The sequence below is a fragment of the Mirounga leonina genome, unplaced genomic scaffold (genome assembly GCF_011800145.1).
Source record: "Mirounga leonina isolate KUSES-001 unplaced genomic scaffold, KU_Mleo_1.0 Mir_83, whole genome shotgun sequence".
In the NCBI taxonomy this organism is placed as follows: Eukaryota; Metazoa; Chordata; class Mammalia; order Carnivora; family Phocidae; genus Mirounga; species Mirounga leonina.
The window spans coordinates 1,180,919-1,206,729 of NW_023270826.1; the positions used below are offsets into that span (position 1 = coordinate 1,180,919).

Here is a 25,811-nt window from a genome sequence, read left to right on the forward strand (position 1 = left end):
TTCATGTGTGGCTTATTTCACTTAGTACTTTTTTTTTTTTTTAAGATTTTATTTATTTATTTGACAGAGAGAGACACAGTGAGAGAGGAGCACAGGCAGGGGGAGTGGAGGGGGGAGAGGCAGGCTTCCCGCCAAGTGGGGAGCCCGATGCGGGGCTCGATCCCAGAACGCTGGGATCATGACCTAAGCCGAAGGCAGGCGCTTAACGACTGAGCCACCCAGGCGCCCCCACTTAGTACTATTTTTCAAGGTTCATCCATGTTGTAGTATGTTGAGATTTACAATAGGGCTTTTTGATATACCTATTTTAGAAACATGAGGCTAATTGTTGTAATCATTCCTTTTTATGGGTGAATATTCCATTGTGTGTATGTACCGCATTTTGTTTATCCGTTCATCTGTTGATAGACACTCGAGTTTTCACCTTTTGGCTATTATGAATAATGCTGCAATGAATATTGATGTATGGGCTCCTATTCAAGTCCCTGTTTTAAATTCTTCTGGTTATGTACCAAGGAGTAGAATTGCTGAGTCATATGACGATTGTTTAACTTTTTGAGGAACTGCCAAACTGCTTTTTACAGCAACTGCGCCATTTTACATACTTACCATCAGTATATAAGGATTCCAGTTTGTCCACATTCTCACCATCACTTACTGTTTTTCAAGTTTTTTGATTATAGCCATCCTAGTGGGATGGCTAGTATCTCAATTTTTAAATTGGGTTATTTGTCTTTTTGTTCAGTTATAAGAGTTCTTTATTCTGGTCATCAGAATTTTTTAAATAGAATATTTTGATACATCTGGGGGATCATATTGGTTATTTTTTTCAAAGTCAATTTTACATCAGTAAAAGTAAGAAATTAAAGGCTTGACTTTTTATAAAGTTGCATTCCCTCAGAATAACATGTTATTAGCTTACTCGTCAGTCTGGGCACTTACTGCAGAATCTGATTGAACTAAGTAGTAACTACGTATTTACCTTTGTGGGTCAGCTTTTGTTGGTGGGCAGCAGTCAAGGTTTTAGGAAGCAGGTCACTTATTTATTTTGAAGATGGGTGTTAACACCTTAAACATGTGCTGCTGCTGCTTTTTTTTTTTTTTTTAAAGATTTTATTCATTTGAGAGAGAGGGAACACAAACAGAGGGAGTGGGAGAGGGAGAAGCAGGCTTCCCGCTGAGCAGGCCTTGATCCCAGGACCCTGGGATCATGACCTGAGGCTGAGGGCAGCCGCCTAACCGACTAAGCCACCCAGGCGCCTCCTAAACATGTGCTTCTTAAACTAAGTTTGTGAAAGAGACTATGAGAAAATTGTTACTCTTCTTATCACAAAGCCATGGACAAAGTCATAGACATAGCAGCCTTGGACATTTTAGTGCTCTCCGAATCTCAGCATTCTTGCAATACTCTCCAATATCTTTGCCAGAACGGAGTTCTAGAGTAACATATGAAGTCATTTTCTCCTATCTAGCTATTTACCATGGGATTTATGGCAGAGCTTTTGAATACCAATCTAAATATACTTCTTTTTTAAATTTATTTGAGAGAGAGAGCAAGCACAAGTGGGATGGAGAGGGAGAGAGAATCTGAAGCAGGCTGCACGCTGAGTGCAGAGCCTGACGCGGGGCTCAATCCCACGACGACGAGATCATGACCTGAGCCGAAACCAAGAGTCGGATGCTTAACTGACTGAGCCACCCAGGCACCCCCTAAATATACTCAAGAATGAAATGAGGCTAATTTTTGTACCACTAGGATACTTTGTGTAGATTATATAATAAGGAATACTTTAAATTTAGAATTATTCATTTATTTTATGTATGTACAAGCAAATTTTATTTTAAAAATTGACTTGCTAGTATTTATAGCACTAAACAAAAGATTGGACTACATTTTAGAGAAGATAATTTGCATCATATAAAATTGAAGTTAAGAGATTTAGGGTTTTGTCTGTAGTCTTACTCTTTGAAATATACATATTGTGTATCTGCTCTCCATGTGCCTTTCTTTACTCATCTCTTATGTTTGCCCATCAAGAATGGGTTAAGTAAGGGGTGGCTCATTCAGTTTAGGCATCTGCCTTCGGCTGGGGTCATGATCCCGGGGTCCTGGGATCGAGCCCCACATCGGGCTCCCTGCTCGGCGGAAAGCCTGCTTCTCCCTCTCTGTTTCTCCCCCTGCTTGTGTGTGCTTGCTCTCTCTCTCTCAAAATAAACAAACAAAATCTTAAAAAAAAAAAAAGTGGGTTAAGTAGTTATACTTATGTCTGCTGTTGTTTCTTTCCCTCCAAAATTACTAATAGATATAAAGAAAATTTATATTTGAAAATCCTTACTTGTTAAGATCACAATTTGTATAACTACTTGATACAAGTTTCCTTTCTTTCTTTGAGAGCAAGAGAGAGCGTGCAAGAGAGCATGAGCTGGGGGAGGGGCAGAGGGAGAAGCAGGCTCCCTGCTGAGCAGGAGCCTGATGCTGGGATTGTTCCCGAGACCCTGAGATCATGACCTGAGCCGAAGGCAGACCCTTAACTGACTGAGCCACCCAGGCACCCCACAAGTTTCCTTTCTTTCTTTCTTTTTTTTTTTTTTTTTTAAGATTTTGTTTATTTGACAGAGAGAGAGAGACCACAGCGAGAGAGGGAACACAAGCAGGGGGAGTGGGAGAGGGAGAAGCAGGCTTCCTATGGAGCAGGGAACCCGATGTGGGGCTCGATCCCAGGACCCTGGGATCATGACCGGAGCCAAAGGCAGACACTTAATGACTGAGCCACCCAGGCGCCCCCCGCAAGTTTCCTTTCTTAATGAAAGAGCCAAATAGTGAAGTTCATTTGCAATCCAGAAAATTATCTGAAAATTTAACTAAATTGATAGACAGTACTGATGGAAATAGTCCTGACAGTCCTGAAAATATTCACTAGTTTACCATCTGATTTCAGTGTGATTGAGGTATGCCAAGTACAGGTGAGTGTGTCTAGTTGCTTTTAGGATTTGTAGAAGAAACTATGGTATTTGTAGCAACTCAGATTGGTAGGTAAATAACACCTTGTTAATAATATACTCTGCTGTTGTGATTTAAGGCTATAAAAATTTAAGGTCAGGCTGCTTTTATCCTTTACAGTGGATCAGAGTTTTATGGAGTCACCTCTAGGCAGATGCTATTTAAAGTTTAAAATACCATAAAAATATTATCCTAACCTAAAAATAGTACATGAACAAGGATACATTTTTGGTAACATCTTATATCCTGGTGGTAATTTGCAAGAGCACAAGGAAAACTAATTATTTTAGGAACCTCAAAGAGTGTATTGTGTACCCCATTGTGAAATACTATGCAACTGACTTCCTTCATGAAGTGTAATCTGGCTGTAATGATAACATGCTTAATTATTAGTAAGATTATGGAATCTGAGTGTTACTTTTAAAGAAGTAGACCTAATTGTTTTGCTATTTGTAGTTCATATATGAAATTTTATGTATGAGAGGTCAGTTTAGCATTTTAAATTACAAAAACAAACAAAACACCATAAGTAACTATTTATGCAGAAAGCTTAATTATTCGGTCCTTTGTCATTTCTATTTTACTGCTATAGAAAAAAATTTTAACTGCCTCTTTAGTATCAAATATTGTCCATGGGATAGCAACAGAAACAATTACTATTATGAGAAAATAAAAGTAGAAATTAAATTATATATATAACTAGGCATATTGGGGTGCCTGGGTGGGCTCAGTCAGTTAAGTGTCCAACTCTTGATTTTGGTTCAGGTCATGATCCTCAGGGTTTTGAGATTGAGCCCCATGTCTGGCTCCGCAATAGAGCCTGCTTGGGAGTTTCACCCTCTGCCCCTCCCCCCCCCAAAATGTATATATAAATACATATATTTATATGTATTTACAATAAATACATATATGTAAATACAATAATACACCATATTGAAATATGGTGTATTTATAAAATAAATAAGTGATAAAATTTTGTGAATAAATCATTGGAATTGCAATCTAATTTCTATAAATATAATATTTGATGTTAATGTGTCAGTGTAGAGCTAGTAACACTTGTTAATAAGAAAATCAGTCTCTTAGTCACAGTCATGGCTAAGATCACTACATTCAGTTTAGTATTCCAGCTATTTAGGCCTAGGCTTTAGGAAGCAAGGGAGAAAAATTATTAAGATGGAATTTCTTTTTAATACTATCTTTTAATTCTTATGTTATAGGTGAATCCATATGACAAGCAGTTTCTGTTGGTCTCTAATAGCTGTACTTCCTTGGAAATAATCCAGTTACGATTTTATCCTGTATAGAATTTATGTAAGAGTTATAGCAAAACCCCCTAAGAATATTTTCACTGATTGGAAAAACTGATTTTAATTCTGTTATGTTTTATCTTCAGAAACGAATTTCATGATATAGCAAGAAAAAACAAAAAATAGTTTTATATACACACAAAAATCACATTTTTATAGCCTTAAATCCATTAAGATAAAGTCCATAAACAAGTTTTCTATAAACAAATAATATATAAATATATTTATGCATTTATAATTGTGACTTAAAATATAATAATATACTGCAACTGGTAGTAAATCTTTTAAGTGCAATCTATATTATACTTGATCAACCCCTTATATGTATAAAATAGTAGTGATTAATTGCTAAGTTAGCATCAATTCAAAAAATGATATCAAGATAAAAAATCAAGTCTGTTCTTAAACAACTGCTGTTGATTCATCAAAACCCATTTTTCTTTTTCCCTGTTTTCATTCCAAGAAATTCCTTTATTGGGAACTCACATCAGTATTGCTCTCTGAACACTTAGACTTCTCTCTCTCCTTTTTTTTTTTTAATTTATTTATTTGACAGAGAGAGAGAGCAAGCACAAGCAGGGGGAGCGGCAGGGAGAGGGAGAAGCAGGCTCCCCACTGAGTAGGGAGCCCGATGTGGGACTAGATCCTGGGACTCCAGGATCATGACCTGAGCCAAAGGCAGACGCTTTAACAACTGAGCCACCCAGGCGCCCTGAACACTTAGACTTCTCTCTTTGATCTCTTCTTTTGGGACAGTGCTTTTAAAACTGTAGGTTATAGCCTCATGTAGGTTGTGAAATTAATAATGAATTTTAATAGAATAGAAAGTATTAGACTGCATTCCATATAGTGAGGTTGAAGGATTAAATATATCTCCTGTGTATACTGGGTCTCAATGTAAAGATCCTTGGTGCTCCAACTAGGAAGTTAATGCTGTTAAAGGTAAATACTTCAATTTTTTGTGTTTTTTTTTAAGATTTATTTATTTATTTAATTGACAGAGAGAGACACAGCGAGAGAGGGAACACAAGCAGGGGTAGAGGGAGAGGGAGAAGCAGAGTCCCTGCCGAGCAGGGAGCCCGATGCAGGGCTCGATCCCAGGACTCTGGGACCATGACCCGAGCTAAAGGCAGTTGCTTAACCGACTGAGCCACCCAGGCGCCCCAGATACTTCAGTTCTGTGTGATTGTCTCATACATCCCTTCCGTGTTGAATTTCTATAAATACAGTGTATACTCTACTTATCACACTTTGGCCATATCTGACCCTCATTGCTAAATGTTTCCTTTATCATCCTTTTTTTTTTTTTTTTAAGATTTTATGTATTTATTTGACAGAGAGAGGCAGTGAGAGAGGGAACACAAGCAGGGGGAGTGGGAGAGGGAGAAGCAGGCTTCCCTAGGAACAGGGAGCCTGATGCGGGGCTCGATCCCAGGACCCCGGGATCATGACCTGAGCCGAAGGCAGACGCCCAACGACTGAGGCACCCAGGCGCCCCTTTTATCATCCTTTCATATCATTTTCTTCTCAATAACCCTTATTTACATCCCCGTTATATATGCACTTGCATTCACAGAGGCAGCTTTTCAAGAATCCAACCACTTGTCTCTCTGCTGCCACCACTATCACCGTAGTCTGTAACTGCCATCAGCTCTCACTTGGTTCAGTGCACTAGCTTTCTAATGGATGTCCCTGTTTGCACTCTTGCCCCACAGTCTGGCAGCCAGCATGATCTTTCTGAAATATAAGTTACATGGCAGCCAGAGTGACCTTTCTGAAGTGTAAGTTCTATCATTATCTCCCCAGTATTCAGTATCCTCTAGTGTCTTTTCAGAGTAAAATCCAAAACCCTTATATTGATGGCCTATAATCTGGCCCTTCTGCTTCCTCTCTGACTGGATTTTTTATTCTCCTTATTTATTCCGCTTCTTGTGCAAGCCATGCCTATTTCCACCTCAGGGCCTTTACACACTCTTTTCTCTCTTCCTTTGAACTCATTTCCCCAAGATTTTCTTGTGAGTTGCTCCCTCTTTTCTTTCAGATCTCTGCTTAAATGTTAACTTCTTACCAGGCCTGTCTCGTCAGTTTATCAGGATTGTCACTATATAAAATAGAGTACTTCCACCCTGCACTGTATTCCTTTCATAGCACTTACCTCCTACCCTGTTGTATATTTTTGTTTGTTTGCTTGCCTGTATCTCCCCACTGTATTTCTATTTTGTTCACTACTTAATCCTTATTGTTTAGTTTTTGGCACATTGTAGTCTCTTAACTATTTATTGGACAGATGGATGAATGCATTCTCAAAGGAAAAACAAGATGAGAAGTTGGTTGAGAAAGGATTAAATGTATAGCCTCTGCCAATTCTTAAAATAGGGTAAACTACATTATCTCCACTTTTGCTCTTGCTTTACATAGTATTAAGAAAAAAGCTTAAAAGCAAATCCAAGAGCTATTTGTTTACAAATTTATCTTACCTAAACTGGGTACTTTACTTGTGCTTATTCATCTTCAGTTAATTTCTTCACACAGGAAAATTTATTGAATGAGTAAAATACCTACCTAACATAAAACAGTGCTTTGTACTATTTTGGCTGATAGAATGGAGAGGGATGTCAGTAACTTATAAAATCCTAGTTAAACTAAAAATGTATTAGATTCTGTTACAGTGTGTTCTTAGAAACTATATTTCTATTTAAAATCTCACACTTTCTGGGCGCCTGGGTGGCTCAGTTGGTTAAGCGACTGCCTTCGGCTCAGGTCATGATCCTGGATTCCCAGGATTGAGTCCCGCGTTGGGCTCCCTGCTCGGCAGGGAGTCTGCTTCTCCCTCTGACCCTCCCCCCTCTCGTGTGCTCTCTGTCTCTCTCATTCTCTCTGTCTCAAATAAATAAAATCTTAAAAAAAAAAAAAAAATCTCACATTTTCAGGGGCGCCTGGGTGGCTCAGTTGTTAAGTGTCTGCCTTTGGCTCAGGTCATGATCCCAAGCTCCTGGGATCGAGCCCTGCATCGGATCCCTGCTCAGTGGGAAGCCTGCTTCTCGCTCTCCCACTCCCCCTGCTTGTGTTCCTGCTCTCGCTGTCTCTCTCTGTCAAATAAATAAATAAAATGTTAAAAAAATAAAATAAAATCTCACATTTTCAGACAAATTATTGATTTGTGTCTTTGCTCTTTTTTAGGAAGAAAAAAGATGCAGTCGATCCCTTATTATTCAAGTACAAGGTGCAACCCACTAAAAAAGAATTGTATGAGTGTGCTATTGTTAAAGCAACACAAATCAGGTAAAACTCGGTATCTCATCTATGCTGGTTTAAAATAGAATAATTGTGTTCAATTAAGATTTGCTATAGAACAGTGTTGCATGTGATTGTGTCCCTTTTTAAAATAAATGTACACTTATAGACTGATTAAGTGAATCCTAGTGGACTCCATGAGCCCTTTGTAAGTAAACCCAAGAGTCTTCAGTATAAAAAATTAAAAAAGGTCCTATTTATGAGGCACTTCTCATGAGAGAACTCAGTTTTCAATGCTGAGAAGTCTGATGGTACTTACAAATACGTCACATTTGTAATATTTTATTCATTAGACACAGACACCTGATCAGTCTCTTCCATTCCTTAAAGTTAAATAATAACAAATTAGTATCTTTAAAAACTCCTGTTTGAAGGGTGCTTGGGTGTGCAGTCAGTTAAGTGTCTGATTCTTAATTTCAGTTCAGGTCGCGATCTCACGGTCGAGAGATTGAGCCCCAAGTTGGGCTCCATTCTCAGCATGGAGTCTGCTTGGGATTCTCTCTCTCTCCCTTTGCCCCTCCCTTGCTCGCGCATATGCTCTAAGTAAATAAATAAAATCTTTTTTAAAAAATTAAGTAAATAAAAAAATAAATTCCTGTTTAAGTCCTAATCAAAAGAGGGGTAATGAGTTGTTAATATTTAAAGGAATTGACTTTAGGTTACACAGATCTATTTTAGGACAGTCCCTTTTGTTGCCTGCTGAGGTTAGGCCCTTAGTCATCTGAAAGTAAATTGACGTTATCAGCCAACTATCAACTTGCCACCCAGTAGTCAATCTTGCATTTTATTTGATGTAAAATGCTTTTATTTGGGGTGCCTGGGTGGCTCAGTCAGCTAAGCATCTGACTTCAGCTCAGGTCATGATCCCAGGGTCCTGGGATCGAGCTCCCATTCAGGCTCCCTGGGAGCCTGCTTCTTCCTCTTCCTCTGCCTGCTTGTGCTCTCTCTCTGTCTCTCTCAAATAAATAAATAAATAAATAAATAAATAAATAATAAAATCTTTAAAAAATAAAATGATTTTACTTATTCTCATATACTTCTTGCCTCATATATACTGATGAGTCCAAAGAAAAGTGATAATAACATATTACTTTCTATAACTATGAGGGGGTGTGTGTAGTTTTTTGTTTGGTTGGATCTTGGGGGGTCCATCATTAATTTAAGATCTTTGGAGTATATTGCATTTTATTATATGCTGAAAAATAGTATTCTCAAAATAATGCTCATAGATTATTCACTTTTTTTTAACTTTTTTTTTAATAAGTAGGCTAGTGGGTGCTATGTAGGACAATACAATTCTTGAGGACTAGTATATTTATTCAATAGTCAAGAAATAATTAATTAACCTTCTTATTGTCATCTACTCTATGTATGGTGGTGGGATAGCACAGTAAGCTAATCCTTTCTCTCATATAGTCCTTTCTCTAAGAAAAGAATATACATTTTTGAGGAGGCTACTACTTTAAAACTCCTTTATTGTTTATTCACTCTTAGAAGCTTTTAACTTGGCTTTTCTTGAAAGGAATACATAAAATTCAATTAAAACATTTACTTTCTTTCCAGAACTTTTCCAGAAATACTTGGGTGTTTAGGGGTATTTTTTTTGTTTTGATTTGTTTTTGGTGGTGTTTGTTACCATTGTGGTGGTGGTTTTTGAATTTGGGGGCAAGGGAGAATCAAAAATAGCGTATTTTTGGAATCTTAGTTCTAATTCTCTTTCATTTTAATCCCATGAATTTGTTGGCTGCCATACGAAGTTTAAATACAAAATATTTTAGAAATTGAAACAACCTATGTTCAAGAATGTTCATATTATCCATTTGAATATTGACTTAGTGTTATGTGATATCTTGTAGTCTCCTGATTTTAATTTTTTAAAGAATTTTAATGGTGATATTTCTAGGAATGATCATCTAATTTTCTAAAATTAGGTTTACTCTGTAGTATGTTTTCCTTGAGGTTTATTTGATTTCTAAGTGATTCTTATGCAACAAATGCATATACTATGTTTGTAATGGACATTTATAATAAATCCATTCAAGTTGATCTTGTAACATTCCATATAAATACTTATGTATAAAGTTTCTCATAACTTATAAATACTATTGGAAAAGGAAATATCTTTCTTTTCCTAAGCTTGAAATTGAGGTTATTGATTTTTGGAGAGTATAGAGTTCAAATTGAATTCTTTGATACTAACACTTTACTCTTTCTCCTTCTTTTTCCCCTGGCAGTCGGAGAAAACACTTATTTTCTCGTGATAAATTAAAGCTTTTTCTGAAGCAACACTGTGAACCACAAGATGGAGTCATTAAAATTAAGGTAATCAAAACAGTGAAATTATTTATTGGAAGGAAGAAAAAAAGAGAGATAGGTTGTGTTATAAAGTTGAAACATTGCAGAAATGTTATGTCAAAGTTGGTTGAAAATAGTTCTCTTTTTATCTGGAGCCAGTTTTTAGTAATCTTCTTTCTATTAATTGGGTCTTAAATACTATTTTTGCAATTGCTAGAATTGCTAGATGGCTCAGGTACTGCATTTTTTTTTCCCCTTGTAAAAAAGATCAACCAAGACATGTAAAAAGAGATGGAAAACTTGGAAAAAGAAAATGTTATAGGGGAAGGGAACATCTGTATTTTTCTAAGTGGGGTCCTGGCTCACAAAAATAAATTCAAAGAACAATGCTAAAATAGATCCTTCTCCCTCTGCCTGCCGCGCTCCCTGCTTGTGCTCTCTCTCAGTCTCTCGATTTCTGACAAATAAATAAAATCTTTAGAAAATTAATAAATAAATATTAAAGTGAGAGTAAACATTTTTCTCATAGAGTATAACAAAAAATTATTAGTGGATAAAGTTTAATACCCAATGTGGTGACTGTAGTCTCCTATTAGGAGTACTACAAGAACACAAAGATGTATTTGTTTATTGTGTTATGTGTGTATGAATAAGGAACATTGGCAATTGATGTATTAAAATCTATTTTGGGGGCGCCTGGGTGGCTCAGTCGTTAAGCATCTGCCTTCGGCTCAGGTCATGATCCCAGGGTCCTGGGATCGAGCCCCGCATCGGGCTCCCTGTTCCGCGGGGCGCCTACTTCTCCCTCTCCCACTCTCCCTGCTTATGCTCCCTCTCTCGCTGTGTCTCTCTCTGTCAAATAAATAAATAAAATCTTTAAAAAATAAATAAAAAACTAAAATAAAATCTATTTTGACATTTTTTGAGCATATATATTTGAGAAGAAACCACCCATATGCTTTATATTCATATTTAAAGGGCAATTCTGTATATTCAGGCGTTATTTATGTGGGATAGTCGCCATCTTAATAGATCTTAATATAAAATCTTAATAGATTCTTGATTTATTATGATGGCCGGAACTGATTGAGTTTTAAATGTTAAAAGTTATGTTCTACCACGAATACAATTATTACACAGAAAATTTTATTCCTAGTTGAAGTGTTTTTGTTTTGTTTAATGATTTAAATTTTTGTATCATTATTTTCTTATACATTTTCTGAAAGATACTTCTGTAAATGGCATGTTTTCTTAGAAAGAATAATGATCTTGGCTATTAGACCAAAAATAATCTTTAGAATTGCTAGCCAAAAATAAAAAGTTTGGAGTTGGACATGGATGAAAGGTGAACAAGTTTTGAAACTCTTTTGGATTTAGCATTTATCCTAAAACCACACAACTTCTGGTAAAACTGAGGTTGACTTTGCTGAACTTAAATTCTGAGTTGAAATTTGATAAGAATTTATCAGCATTTCTCCTTTTTGCCAGATCAACTTTAAAATTTGATACATAAAGTCTTTAAGTTAAAAAAAAAAGTCTTTATCACCCCCAATTGCAGGGAAAATATAAATATTCAGCAGTTAGGAAATGGTTGAGGAAAATTTATTGGGTTAATACAGTGGACTTGTAATGTTAAATATATGGATTATTTACATAGAAAATTCCATACAAAATTAGTCAAAAGTAATGCAAACCAAAAAAGGTTACTATATAAACATAATTTTGAAATAGTTTTAGAATTTAAGAAACTGTTGAAGCATTCTTAGGTATTTTATGGGGGGACATTCCTTTGAATTGTGGTTTTTTTATCTTTTTGGTAAAGCTGATTAATAATAGATCAAGTAAACCAGCTAAAATGTGTATTACTAGATAAAGAATATTGGTGTGGGTATGCATACACACACACACACACACACACACAATGGAATATTACTCAGCCATCAAAAAAGAATGAAATCTTGCCATTTGCAATGATGTGGATGGAACTAGAGGGTATTATGCTAAGTGAAATAAGTCAGAGAAAGACAAATATATGATTTCACTCATATGTGGAATTTAAGAAAAAACAGATGAACATAGGGGAAGGGAAGGAAAAATAAGATGAAAACAGGGTGACAAATCATAAGAGATTCTTTTTTTTTTTTAAGATTTTATTTATTTATATGACAGAGAGAGACAGCGAGAGAGGGAACGCAAGCAGGGGGAGTGGGAGAGGGAGAAGCAGGCTTCCTGCTGAGCAGGGAGCCCGATTGTGGGGCTCAATCCCAGGACCCTCGGATCATGACCTGAGCCAAAGGCAGACGCCTAATGACTGAGCCACCCAGGTGCCCCAGTCATAAGAGATTCTTAACTCTTGGAAGCAAACTGAGGGTTGCTGGAGGGGGAGGAGTGGGGAATGGAGTACTTGGGTGAACAGGAATGACAGAGGGCACTTGATATAGTGAGCACTGGGTGTTATCTGCAACTGACGAATCAGTATATTTTACCCCTAAAACTAAAAAACAACAACAACAAAAAAAAAAAAAACAGGGACATCTGGATTGGTCAGTTGGTTAAGTGGCTGCCTTCAGCTCAGGTCATGATCCCAGAGTCCTGGTGTCAAGTCCCACATGGGCCTCCTTGCTCAGCAGGAGCCTGCATCTCCCTCTCCCTCTGCCTGCCGCTCCCCCTGCTTGTTCTGTCTCTCTGATAAATAAATAAAAACCTTTTAAAAAAATAAAAACCATAAGGGAGAGAAAATTTTTAAATGTGTGTTACTGTTTATTAACACATGAAATTCTAATGTTTTTGATCTTGTCTTTCACAGCAGTCCTATGACATTTTAGAGCATATCTATGTATGGTTTCCTAATGGTGTTATTACTGTACCTTATGTCTTTTTTTTTTTTTATTTATGAAGGCGTCATCTCTTTCAACATATAAAATAGCAGAACAAGATTTTTCTTACTTCTTCCCTGATGATCCACCCACATTTATCTTTAGTCCTACTAACAGAAGAAGAGGAAGACCTCCCAAACGAGTATCTATTAGTCAGGTAAGTAGAGAATGGTAAAAACTACATTGTAGCTCTTAATAAAACTGTTCAAGGGCACCTGGGTGGCTCAGTTGGTTAAGTGACTGCCTTCAGCTCAGGTCATGATCCTGGAGTCCCGGGTTCGAGTCCTGCCTCAGGCTCCCTGCTCAGCAGGGAGTCTGCTTCTCCCTCTGACCCTCCCCCTCTTATGCTCTCTATATCTCATTGTCTCTCTCAAATAAATAAATAAAATCTTTAAAAAAAAAAAACAACTTCAAAATTAAGAGCAGTATTTGGCTCCCCTCCTGCACATAGCCTTAGGAAGGAATACATTCCTTTGTATACAATGTGTGTACTGTATGTTGATAACTACTTAGCAGTGAGGCTTGTAGAAGTTTCAAGTGTGAATTAGACATAGCTTTTTTTTTTTTTTTTTTTTTTTTTAGACATAGCTTTAATGCCACAGGGATTTTATACCAAAGTGGAAGCAAGCATATAAGCAGTTACTGAAATGTAAAGCAGGAGAAATACAGAGGATAAATTATGGGATTGAAACGTAAAGAACATTTAAAAGATAAAAGATAATAAAAATATCATACTAAGCAGGTTATTACAGACCATTATTCTCCCAAGAAATAGAGTAAAAAAATCTTTTGGCATTATTTAACATTGACCATAAGAACTCTCTTGACATGCACCTCTTTCACATTTGATGTCTACACCATTTAGTTTATAAGGTACCTTGGAAAATTTTTTTGTTTTTCTAATGCATATTTCTAAGACTCTCCTTGTAGATCACTGGTGGTTTTTCCTAGGAGGTTTTTGTACTAATTTGTAGAGCTATAGAACTAACTCATATTCTCTATGTTACTATGATTAAAGTTATTAAACATTCAATTATGCTTAGAATAAAACCTTATTGTATAAAGAAAGTATACTTGATGGGTTTTAAAATTTTTATGACTGTAAAAACAAGGCTGACCATCAGTTTGTAAAAGTTGTGGTATTCTACAGCTTTAGTTTCTTGGCTTGTTTTTTAGGAGGACAGCGTTGCTAATAAACAGACTATTGCAGGTTATAGGAACAAAGCTATTAAAGAAAGAGACAAACTTTTGAAACAAGAAGAAATGAAGTCACTGGGTGAGTTTAACATTCTCTCCAAAAACTGTTTACGTACAGGAAAGAATATTTCTCTGTGCTTGGTGGGAGTGTTTCTGAAATGACATATTTCTTTTATTTGGGTTTTTTTTTTTTAGCATAAATAGTTTTCTCCCCTCAGGTATCTATAGATTTTTATGATAAATGAGACCTGTGTTCATCTCTTAAAACAGTATTTCAAGGTATAGCATATCCCCTATTAAACCAGCCTAATGCTAGATTAAGCACAAGTTGGAGTTTCTATGGCTTACAGACTGTTTGGGGCCATTTGATTCACACAGCTTTATAAAATATTGCTTTCCAGATTTGACTATATATATGAATCACCTGGGAATCCTTTGAAGATTCTAAATTAGTAGGTCTGTGTGGGAGAAGAGATTCTGCATTTCTAACAAAGTGATACTTTGCTACTGGTCTTAGGACCACACTTCGAGTAGCAGGGCTTTGAAAGGCAGGTATATGTTTGTCCCAGTGCAGTAGTTTGTCTTAAACCCAGCCAACTTGCTTTCCCATTTTAATCACCTGCTGGCTCCCTCCAGCAATTTACAACCCCTGTGAGTCTCTACTGATCACATTTAACCATAAAATATTTCAGGGATTCTTTTTTTACATTAAAAAATGTGTTGTTTTCTGTCTGTGAACAGTTCTAAGTTTGATCTTCTCCACAGCTTTTGAAAAGGCTAAATTAAAAAGAGAAAAAGCAGATGCCCTAGAAGCAAAGAAAAAAGAAAAGGAAGATAAAGAGAAAAAGAAGGAAGAATTGAAGAAAATTGTTGAAGAAGAGAGACTGAAGAAAAAAGAGGAAAAAGAGAGACTTAAAATAGAAAGGGAAAAGGTATTCATTCAAGTATATTAGCTATGCTCTCTATATAAAAAATAGTGTGATTTACATATTTAAATTCATGGGGGACATCTGTCCCCCATGGGGGACCCCATGGGGGTGGCTCAGTCAGTTAAGTGTCTGCCTTCAGCTCGGGTCATGATCCCAGGGTCCTGGGATCGAGTCCCGCATTAGGCTCCCTACCTAGTAGGGAGCCTGCTTCTCCCTCTGCCTGCTGCCCCCCCGCTTGTGCTCTCTTTCTCTCTCTCTCTGACGAGTAAATAAATGATATCTTTAGGGAAAAAATAAATAAATTCATGGTTAATTTTCAAATGCTTTTACCACTTTGATGACATTTCTAGTTGTATAGAGCACTGATAAACAGTTATTGGTTTATCTCTCTTTTGCTTTGGAAAATTTAATGAATAATTTAAGGTTCAGCATATATATACATGCCTTTACACCCCAAAGCCTCTTAAGTACAATTCGTTTTTTTTTATTCTGTTCCGTTAGCCAACATATATCATTAGTTTTTGATGTAGTGTTCAAAACTTCATTAGTTGCATATAACACCCAGTGCTCATCAATTCTAAAGTTGATTTTCTTCATTATTTAGACTTCCAAATTTAGGGAAGATGATATGCATAAAACTCGCAGAAGTAAAATATATAATTAGAAAAATACAATAAAATCTACAAATAACAAGAATTATTAGTGTTTTTGTGGTTTTTTTTTAAGATTTATTTATTTGACATAGACACAGCAAGAGAGGGAACACAAGCAGGGGGAGTGGGAGAGGGAGAAGCAGGCTCCCCGCCGAGCAGGTAGCCCGATACAGGACTCGATCCCAGGACCATGAGATCATGACCTGAGCCAAAGGCAGACGCTTAATGACTGAGCCACCCAGGCGCCCCAAGAATTATTGGTGTTCTTATTCTCCTTGAAGAATAAAGTATCTGTAAAAATAGGTTTTTCAGCAAATCTTTTATTACAATCTTTAGTGGTAGATATTCTTTAGAGAATTCTGTAGCTGGCTTTCTCCAGAGTCAGTAAGTGTCATTGGTTTTCTGGGCTATTTACAAGTAGCCCTAGCTAATCCTTTTACACCCTGTGCTCATTTAAATTGCCTGTAGTTTCTTGAACTATTTCAAATAGGCCATTGGGATGGGGGTGGAGGTATCTAACACATGTACACTCCAGAAAATGTAGAGGACAAGAAAACCACTTGTAATCTAAATGTGGTAACATTTAGAGATAGCATTTTTTTTTAAGATTTTATTTATCTGAGGGAGACAGAGAATCTCAAGCAGACTCCCCGCTGAGAGTGGAGCCCAGCTAGGGACTCATTCTGAGGATGCTGAGATCATGACCTGAGCCAAAACCAAGAGTCAGATGCTTAACCAACTGCACCACCCAGGCGCCCCTAATTTATTTCTAATCTTTATTCTGGGCCTTAAAAAAGAGATGTAGCATTTATAATTTTGTAATTTTTTTTGTTTTGTTTAACATTATTGAAATAGTCCTTCATGTTATTAAGTAATAAGTAAAGTCGGATTTTTAGTGACTGCATAATAGTTAATCAAATAGATACAGGTAAGTGCTTTATAATTTTTTGCTCATAAATAATGATACCCTGTTCAAATTTATGAATAAAATTCTTTACTGGTTTTGGATTATGTCCCTGGATAAATTTATAGGAAGTAGAGTAATAGGTCAAAGGCTAGGAACATTTTTAAAAACTTTCTTTACACATACGTAAGTATATGTTTGCTAAACATGTGCTTATTTACACTCTTAGCAATAGTGAATGAGAATACCCATCTTATTACATGCTACAAGAATTATTTGGGGCAGGGAGGGAAGACTTACTGTAGCAGACTACTTAAAGCACAATTAAGTTCTGTAACTATCGTTTTATGTTGCAAATTTGATAAGTGCCCATCTGTTACCACCAGTGGTCCTAAATTTCAAAGGAAGAGTATAAGATTAACGTATGTTAAACATTTATTGGAAAATAATTATAAACTATAATAAATATAAAATATTTTACTTGCACTCTGCTTTATTGGAGACTTTTTAGGGTCATTATTTATCTTCCAGTGTCAAATACCAGAACCAAGAAGTAAGTGTATCAAAAGACCAAGTGAGCAAGAGAAGTGGCCTGGATTGAAAGAGAAAGAAATCCACCAACTGTGTTCTGATATTTCTTTTACTTACTGGTCCCTCTGTCCCTAGGTTGTTAGGTTTAAATGAATCTTAAAAATAACAACTATATGACAAATATAGGGGGAGGTTTTATTTTAGGTACTCTAATAATTTGTTACTTTACTTTGTCAAGATTTAATTGATTTGAAATAGGAGAGCCCCTATAGGCAGGGTCAAATTGAATTAATATTTATCCATGGGCTGTTATGTATGAGACATTTTCCATCTTTGTAGCAGTAGTGTTAGGCAAGCATTGTTTTGATCAGTGATTCTAATACTTTAGCATGCATCAAAATCACCAGAAAGACTTATTAAAACATCAACTGCTGGATCTCAACCTGAGAGTTCCTTGTTCAGTAGGTCCGGGTTAGGGCCCAAATATTTGTAATTCTTACAAGTTCCCAAGTGATGCTGATGTTGCCTTATAAAATTCTTATAAAAAATTTTATTAACCTTTTGTTTTAGGAAAGAGAAAAATTACGTGAAGAAAAGCGAAAATATATGGAATACTTAAAACAGTGGAGTAAACCTAGAGAAGATATGGAATGTGACGATCTTAAGGTATAAGTTTGTTATGTGATGTTTCACACCTATGCTCTATGTGCCCTATGTGGCTTTGCTGATGAAATTTTTCTTCTTAATAGTGGCTTCATATTTAACTAAGAGGAAATAGCCAATTAAGCAAATGCTATAGTTAGAGTTCCAAAGCAGCACTGTTAGTATTTTATGACAGACTTTGAAAAGACTCTCATTCTGCAGACATAATTGGTCATTTGTATGATCGTTGATAATCCAGTATTTGCATTCATCTCAGTTTGTATGGAACCACTTCTAAGTTCAACAGATGGATTAATTCTATTCCATATCCTAAGGAGATCCTGCATTGAAGATAATATTGATGCAGCTAATGCCTTGATCTCAGAATCTAGGTTAAAAGTCCCTCTTAACTAGAAAATGTAGTCAGAAGTATACATCAGCCCAAAGTTGTTCTTAGTTAGATAAAGAAAAAAGTCCCTAGTGATTGTAATTTAGTAAAGCTGGAATAAGGCCAAGACATCTATAATTTTAAAAGTTCCAAAGGTGATTGTGATAAACATCCAGGGTTGAGAACCACTAGTCTGCCTGAAATAAATCTTATTCAGCAAAGTGTACGTATATACCTTTTACAGTTTTCTGTACTTGGTTCAAATAGTTATATAAATTGTTTAATCTTTCAGGAACTTCCAGAACCAACTCCAGTGAAGACTAGACTACCTCCTGAAATCTTCGGTGATGCTCTGATGGTTTTGGAGTTTCTTAATGCTTTTGGGGAACTTTTTGATCTTCAAGATGAGTTTCCTGAGGGAGTAACCCTAGGCAAGTGCTATTGCTGTGTTAATAGTTCACCCTAATATTAGTGGTTTAAAACAAAAAGTTAGTATCTCTCAGAATTCTGTAGAGTCACTGGGCCTAACTGTCCAGCCCTTTCTTGGGGTCTCTCATGTGGTTACAGGAAGTGGCTGGGACTGGAGTCATCTGAAGGCTTACCTGATTGGATGTTCAAGATGGCTTCCTCACAAAAAAATAAAAATAAAATTAAAAAATTAAAAATTAAATTAAAAAAGATGGCTTCCTCACACACATGCCTGGTGCCTCAGTGCTCCTCCATGTGGCATCCCACCCCATCAGGGTAGTCTATACTACTTATGTGGCAGCTAAGGGCTCCCAGAAGAAGAGGACAGAAACTGCCAGCCTTCTTAAAGGCTAGGCTTGGAACTGGCAAGCCTTATTTCTGTCATATTCCATTGGTCAGGTCTGCTTGGTAAATTTAAGGGAGTGAAGGAATAGATTCCTCTTCTTGAAGGTGTCATGGTTTATGTAAGTGCGGGAAAGGAAGGAATTGACATCAGCTGAATTTAGAGACAAGTTACTGCCAACCTCTAATTTGTGATTCTGCATTGACTCCATACTTTTACTTTGTATAAACATTATAAGAACTACATTAATTGAGAAGGGCTTTGGATCTCATTTTGGATTTTTAATTGTCAAATAGCAAAATAATTTTCTTAAAATCAAAATAAAGACCCTCAAAGACAGAATTATAATATCACTGTTATTTTAATAAAAGTGTACTCTTCAGGAGGGGGCTTTCACATTCCTTCAGTTTCTCTTTATGAGTTGGGTTAGGCATGAATCATTGTGCCTTACAGATCAAGAAGGTCTAGACAATGCTGGTTTAGGTAAGATAAATTAGATAACATTTATGATTTGGATACAATATTAAGATTATACCTCATACTTATGATTACCTCTCCTATGCAGTAAACATTAATGTCCCACATAGCTCTTGAGAACAATGGAGCAACAATAACAAATCTTTGAGTTGTTATTCATATTAGAATAAAATGATAATTTTTAACATGTGCCTTAATTACACCTGAAATTTAAACTTAAAAGGAAATATGGTATTGATCTGCTGAGGCTAATTTGACTTTCTTGAATGTAGTGATTTTGGCTTATGATTTTATTGTATTTTATTATAATCATTATAAATCGTTTTTTGATTTTGCCTTGGATAATACTCTACTTTGATAAATGGACACTTAAAATAATTACACAGGCTGTTGTTTGATTAAAATGTTTATTCCAATGGAGTTGTTTTTTCAATACATGAACAGAACTTTAAATTCATTTTAAACATTTTATTCACAGAAGTGTTAGAGGAAGCTCTTGTAGGAAATGACAGTGAAGGCCCACTATGTGAATTGCTTTTTTTCTTCCTGACTGCCATCTTCCAGGCGATAGCTGAAGAAGAAGAGGAAGTAGCCAAAGAGCAAATAACGGATGCTGACACCAAAGGTCAGAATTCAGTGTTATTGCTGATTGATAGTAGCTTTGTAGCTTTGGAACTGATTTTTGAAGGTTATCTGAAAATTAACCTCACTTTTACAATTATAAAATATAGCTGTTCAAGTCCCCCAGTTCTTGAGTCATATATGAACAATACATTATCAGTTGTTTTATAAAAATTTTGGTTTAATGTACTGCTTCTGATGACCCTTACAATATCTACTCTCCCCCCCAAATCTATCTTGCTTTTTATTCCTTTAGATTTCTCCTATGATTTAGGAACATTACAGATGTCATTGACCAGTATCTAATTCCAAGAGAGTCTGCTAAATGGCACTGATTTTTTTTTTTTGCCCCCACCTAAGGAAATACTTTAATAATTGTTACCAATACTTAAACTGAAAATACTCTTGTTGATTTCATTTGAGATGTGACAGTTTATAGATCAGAGTCAAGTAAAATTTAATTTTTTTATTTCACCAGCAGTTTGAACTAGAAATTTTGCTGTTTAAATTCTGTGCACTTAAATATCTAAAGTCAGTGTGTGTACATATTAACGTAGGAATAATTCTTGGAGAAACCCTTTTTTGTTTAGGACTTACCTTAATCAGAGGAATTGTTAAGCATGTGTAGTAAAAGATTGATTTGGCTTCCTGAATTTATACTCTCCGTGAACTTTGTCACATTAGAGATTTAGGATCAGAAGCCTTATTAAACAATACTTCAGTGTACTGCATAAAAATTCACAATAAGAAATAACTTTTGGGAGACATTTTGTTAGCAGTCTCGATACAAAAAGATGTGACATTCTTGCATTCAGATAGTATTGTTGACCTTAGGTAATTTGAGTTCATTTTTTTTATGCCTGGTCCCTGAAGCAACAGGATAATGATAAGTATGCATCTGATGTTGGTTTTCTTTATATTTTACAGCCTGAGTTCAAACAAAATATATTCTTGAGTGCTAATCACCATAGACCCCTTATCAAGGTCATTTTAACAGCATTGTCCATTTTGTCATCTCAGATGACTTAGTCCATAAAATGAGACTCTACTAAAGGGAAGATGGAAGGGCAAACCATTTATAAAAGTCTAAAGATTTTCTAAGATAGCAAGTACCAGCACTAAAGATGGATTATCTAAGACAGAAAATGTGGCAAATATTCATTCTTTTAGCCATTAGATTGTCTTAATGACCAATAACATCACAGGGTTATGAACCAAATTCTGACCTTAATGTAAGACATAAATCTGTGTTTAATTCAGGATTTGAAGCAAATGAATTTTGTAGTTTTGTACAGATGACAAAAAGCGGGGTGACAAGGAAATTATGTTGGAAAATCAGCTAGTGTAAAGAAAATATATGTGTACTGGTGTTTGTATTGCCATTGTATTTTCCTTTCATGATTGATCTGTAATTTTTATAGCTCTAATCCTGTAAAGGACCAATCTATGCATACTAATACAAGGTCTACCTCTGAATAAGTATTGGTCATTAAATAAAAGTTTTAATGCTCCTTTGAAGATATTTATTTAAATGTTAAGGGGAAAAAATATGCTTTGGAGTTTTTCCACCCTTCTCCACTTCCCTGTTGTATTGACTACATTTTTTTTTTTAAGATTTTATTTATTTATTTGACAGAGACAGAGATAGCGAGAGCAGGAACACAAGCAGGGGGAGTGGGAGAGGGAGAAGCAGGCTTCCCGCCGAGCAGGGAGCCCGATGCGGGGCTCGATCCCAGGACCCTGGGATCATGACCTGAGCCGAAGGCAGATGCTTAACGACTGAGCCACCCAGGTGCCCCTGTATTGACTACATTTTACATAATTATTTCAGTTACAGTAAGGATCCTAGACTATTCTCCCAGGTTATTTTACCCATGTTCTCCTATCTCTGTAACAAAAAAGCTTTCCCACAGTTCTTTCTGAAAGCAAGTGATGTAAGACATTATATATATATAATTTCATTTAATGGTCACATCATCCTTGTGGCATAGATAGGTAGGTATAGTAAATTGGTAGATTATTAATACTTATTTTCTGCCTTTACTTACAAAAAAACTTAGACTTAAGGAGTTTAATTAACTTGCCCAAAGAAACATGGCTAATAAAAAAAGTGATGGGATATAGACTCAGGCAGTCTGCTCTGGAGCCTCATACTGGCTATGCTATATTACCTCATAATATGGCAAAGATGTTGAAAATTTGAATATTTGTTTCCCTAACATTGCCTATAAAATTATCCATCTTCAGGAAGACCTAAAATCTTTGGCCTTTAGTCTCCCTTTTTTTATATCAAATCTTGGAAATTTCGACCAAGAATTTTTTAAATCTTACATTAAAAATTTCAGTTCCTCTCTTCAGTCTTATATCATGAGCTTAAAAGCCCTTCAAAGTGTAGGAAGAAGAGTATCCTTACATGGCATAGTTCTGTGTATTTGCTAAAATATCATTGTTTAGTGTTAAAATTGTAGATTCTAGGTTACTGTGATGATAAATGTAACTTTCAGATAATCATAACGTACAGTTCAGCTATACAGGTGACCCTTGAAGAACACAGGGGTTAGGAATGCCAACCCTCCCCACCCCCAGCCAAAAATCCATGTATAACTTTTGACTCCCCCAAAACTTAACTATTAGCAGCCTACTGTTGACTGGTAGCCCTACTGATAATATAAACAGTCAAATACCACATATTTTGTATGTTATATGTATTATATGCTATATTCTTACAATAAAGTAAGCTAGAAAAAAGAAGATGTTATAGAGAAAATACATTTACAGTACTATATTGTAAAAAAAAAAACAAAAAAAGAAACTACTTATAGGGGTTCCTGGGTGGTTCAGTCAGTTAAGCCTCCAACTCTTGGTTTCAGCTCAGGTCATGATCTCAGGGTCATGAGATCAAGCCCCGTATCGGGCGCCGCACCAAGCATGGAGTCGGCTTGAGATTCTCTCTCTCCGTCTCCCTCTGCCCCTCCCCCTGCTTGCTCTCTAAATCTCTCTCTCTCTCTCTCTCTCAAATAAATAAATACAAAAAATCAGGGCGCCTGGGTGGCTCAGTCGTTGGGCGCCTGCCTTTGGCTCAGGTCATGATCTCAGGGTCCTGGGATTGAGCCCCGCATCAGGCTCCCTGCTCCGCAGGAAGCCTGCTTCTCCCTCTCCCACTCCTCCTGCTTGTGTTCCCTCTCTCGCTGTGTCTCTGTCAAATAAATAAATAAAATCTTTAATAAATAAATAAATACATACATACATACATACATACATACATACATACAAAAAATCTTTTTTAAAAAATCTACTTATAAGTGGTCCCGCGCAGTTCAAACATGTGTTGTTCAAGAGTCAACTGTATTCTCTTGGTATGTTGTACCCAAGTGACTGTCTCTAAGCAAATCCTAGAGTAATAATACAGTTTCTTCAGAGTGCCATTTGGTAGATAATTGAGTTAAAGAACACATATTTTGGGGCGCCTGGGTGGCTCAGTCATTAGGTGTCTGCCTTCGGCTCAGGTCATGATCCCAGGGTCCTGGGATCGAGCCCTGCATAGGGCTCCCTGCTTGGCGGGAAGCCTGCTTCTCCCTCTCCCACTCCCCCTGCTGTGTTCCCTCTCTCACTGTGTCTCTCTGTCAAATAAATGAATAAAATCTATTAAAAAAATACATATTTTAACATGGTACTTGACAATTAAACAATTAAAAGTAAACTCATTTTGTTGGTTGTCCATTTCCTAAGGCCTTTATAACTTTGTCCTAGGAAGTTAAAAGTTACTACAGATAAAATAGGTTGAATGTGGTGATTGGTGCAAAGGAAAAGGACCAGTCCACTTTTACAGTTCTGTAACTAAGACTGGTGTTAATTTTAGAGTGCCTATTAATTTTCTGTGGCTTTCCATGTAAAATGAAAATTGAGGAAGTTTTAGCTCTAGTATTTCCATGGTAAGAAGGAATATAATGTCTTGCATTTGGACTGGATTCAGGGCCTGGTAGGAATAACTTCTGCATATATGCAATGTTCAGTCAGATAACTTCTGTGTGGTAGTGTTTATGCTTTAACTGCTATGAAATTGTCAATGATTGTAATCAGACATGATCCCAGAGCTGCCTTTTTCCTTTTAGTAAAGGACAGTAGATCTTTTCTCTGAGGTTCATTTTGTCAGCTTGTGAACTTTCAGAAGGGAAACATAGTAGAAGGTTAAGGAACCACAGAACCAGTTTCGCCCAGCGATTGTCCAGCTCTAAATCCATGGAGTACTGTGAGTTGTAAAGGGATTCCTTGGTGCCACTGCAGGAGAATTGGAAAGATGAGTGGGCAGGATTATCATCTCCATATCCCACTGAACAAAGGGAACTTTTATCTCTTTTGTATTGGACTCCCAAGACATATTTGAAGAATTTAAAAACTGCGGATCGAGACTCACTCCTTTAAGAAAAACGAAGCCAATTAAGTGATTTGTCTGAAGGCTGCACAGCTAGGAACTAGGGGACTGGCAGTGCTGAGACTAGAATATATATTATCTGACTCAGTCTGAAGTTATGCCCACCATTCTATGATATAACAAGAGGTTTTTTTGTAAGCTTAAAGTTTTTTCATAGTTGACACTTTAATTTTTTTTATCATCTATGTGTTATAATTAGGAATAATTACATATGCTAATGCTTTAAATACAATTTGTGCCAGTAGATTTACTCTGTAGTCTTGTTTGTAAGCTAGGCATGATTTTCAGAGTTAAAAAGCAATTTACTTAGAAAATGCAGGGTAATCTTCCTGTTGTTTCTTAGATTGGAGAGTTTTCACAGTAAAAACAGGAACTTTCAGTGAAGAGGATAAATCAGTGGTTAAGAGACAGCTATCTTTAAGTTGTTTTAGTTCTTTTTCTGTGTTAGTTTTGTGATGATTATAACCCTACTTTGTTATGATTCAATCTTAAAATATTTATAAAAGATTGGGGATCTTCAAATAGATTCTGATTTTCAAAATAGACTTTTCTAAAGTTATATCGAGTGAGGAGATTTGTTTTTAAAAGTGCATTTTACCATTTTGGGGGGAATGTGTATGTGCATCTTGTTGGTAACTTGGAAATTGTCTTCTGTGTTAACTAAGGAAAATGAGCGTGCAGTACATGTCTTGGGATTCATAGTTCGAGGTGGACACTAGGCAGAATGTGAATGATGCTTGTTGTACCTAGTGTTGGTTCTTTTGCGGTTCCTGAATGTTAAGCTGTTTGCTGTTTCTTTCGTCATTTTAGAAGGGCGTTATTCCCAAATATTCCAGTTTTGATTTGCACTAGAATAAAGTATTTATTTCCTTAAAGATTTAACAGAGGCTTTGGATGAAGATGCAGACCCCACAAAATCTGCACTGTCTGCAGTTGCATCTCTGGCAGCTGCGTGGCCGCAGTTGCACCAGGGTATGTGTGGGTTTTATTTTGGTTTTGTTTGGCTTTTTATTTTTAATTTTACAAAGGTACATTTTACATTGCTGAGGATTTATGGCTTATATTCTAAATGACAATTTCATTTCTTAACAACTATAGGCTGCAGTTTGAAAAGCTTGGATCTTGATAGCTGCACTCTTTCTGAAATCCTCAGACTGCACATCTTAGCTTCAGGTGCTGATGTCACATCAGCAAATGCAAAGTACAGATATCAGAAGCGAGGAGGATTTGACGCTACGGATGACGCCTGTATGGAGCTTCGTCTGAGCAATCCCAGTCTAGTGAAGAAACTGGCAAGCACTTCAGTGTATGATTTGACACCAGGTAAGCTTTGCAAGTTGGAATTTGGATAACCTGCCCACTTCCTCCCCTCTTCTGTCTCTTGAGCCCAGAAAACTAGGTCCTGACGAGAAATTTTAGATGATAGCAGTGTTAAAAGAGAAGGAGAACC

At 36.4% G+C, this 25,811-nt stretch overlaps 1 protein-coding gene across 1 annotated transcript in view; it reads left to right on the forward strand.

Annotated features, from left to right (window-relative positions):
- Nucleotides 1-25,811, forward strand: part of LOC118002847 (bromodomain adjacent to zinc finger domain protein 1A) — a 91,857-nt gene that overhangs the window by 38,179 nt on the left and 27,867 nt on the right. The window contains exons 5-14 of the mRNA XM_034993452.1: nucleotides 7,492-7,593; nucleotides 9,840-9,927; nucleotides 12,799-12,933; nucleotides 13,953-14,052; nucleotides 14,739-14,905; nucleotides 17,561-17,656; nucleotides 18,313-18,451; nucleotides 19,787-19,933; nucleotides 25,238-25,333; nucleotides 25,460-25,684. Of these exons, the coding sequence (XP_034849343.1) occupies nucleotides 7,492-7,593; nucleotides 9,840-9,927; nucleotides 12,799-12,933; nucleotides 13,953-14,052; nucleotides 14,739-14,905; nucleotides 17,561-17,656; nucleotides 18,313-18,451; nucleotides 19,787-19,933; nucleotides 25,238-25,333; nucleotides 25,460-25,684 (1,295 nt within the window). The remainder of the gene's footprint in view (nucleotides 1-7,491; nucleotides 7,594-9,839; nucleotides 9,928-12,798; nucleotides 12,934-13,952; nucleotides 14,053-14,738; nucleotides 14,906-17,560; nucleotides 17,657-18,312; nucleotides 18,452-19,786; nucleotides 19,934-25,237; nucleotides 25,334-25,459; nucleotides 25,685-25,811) is intronic.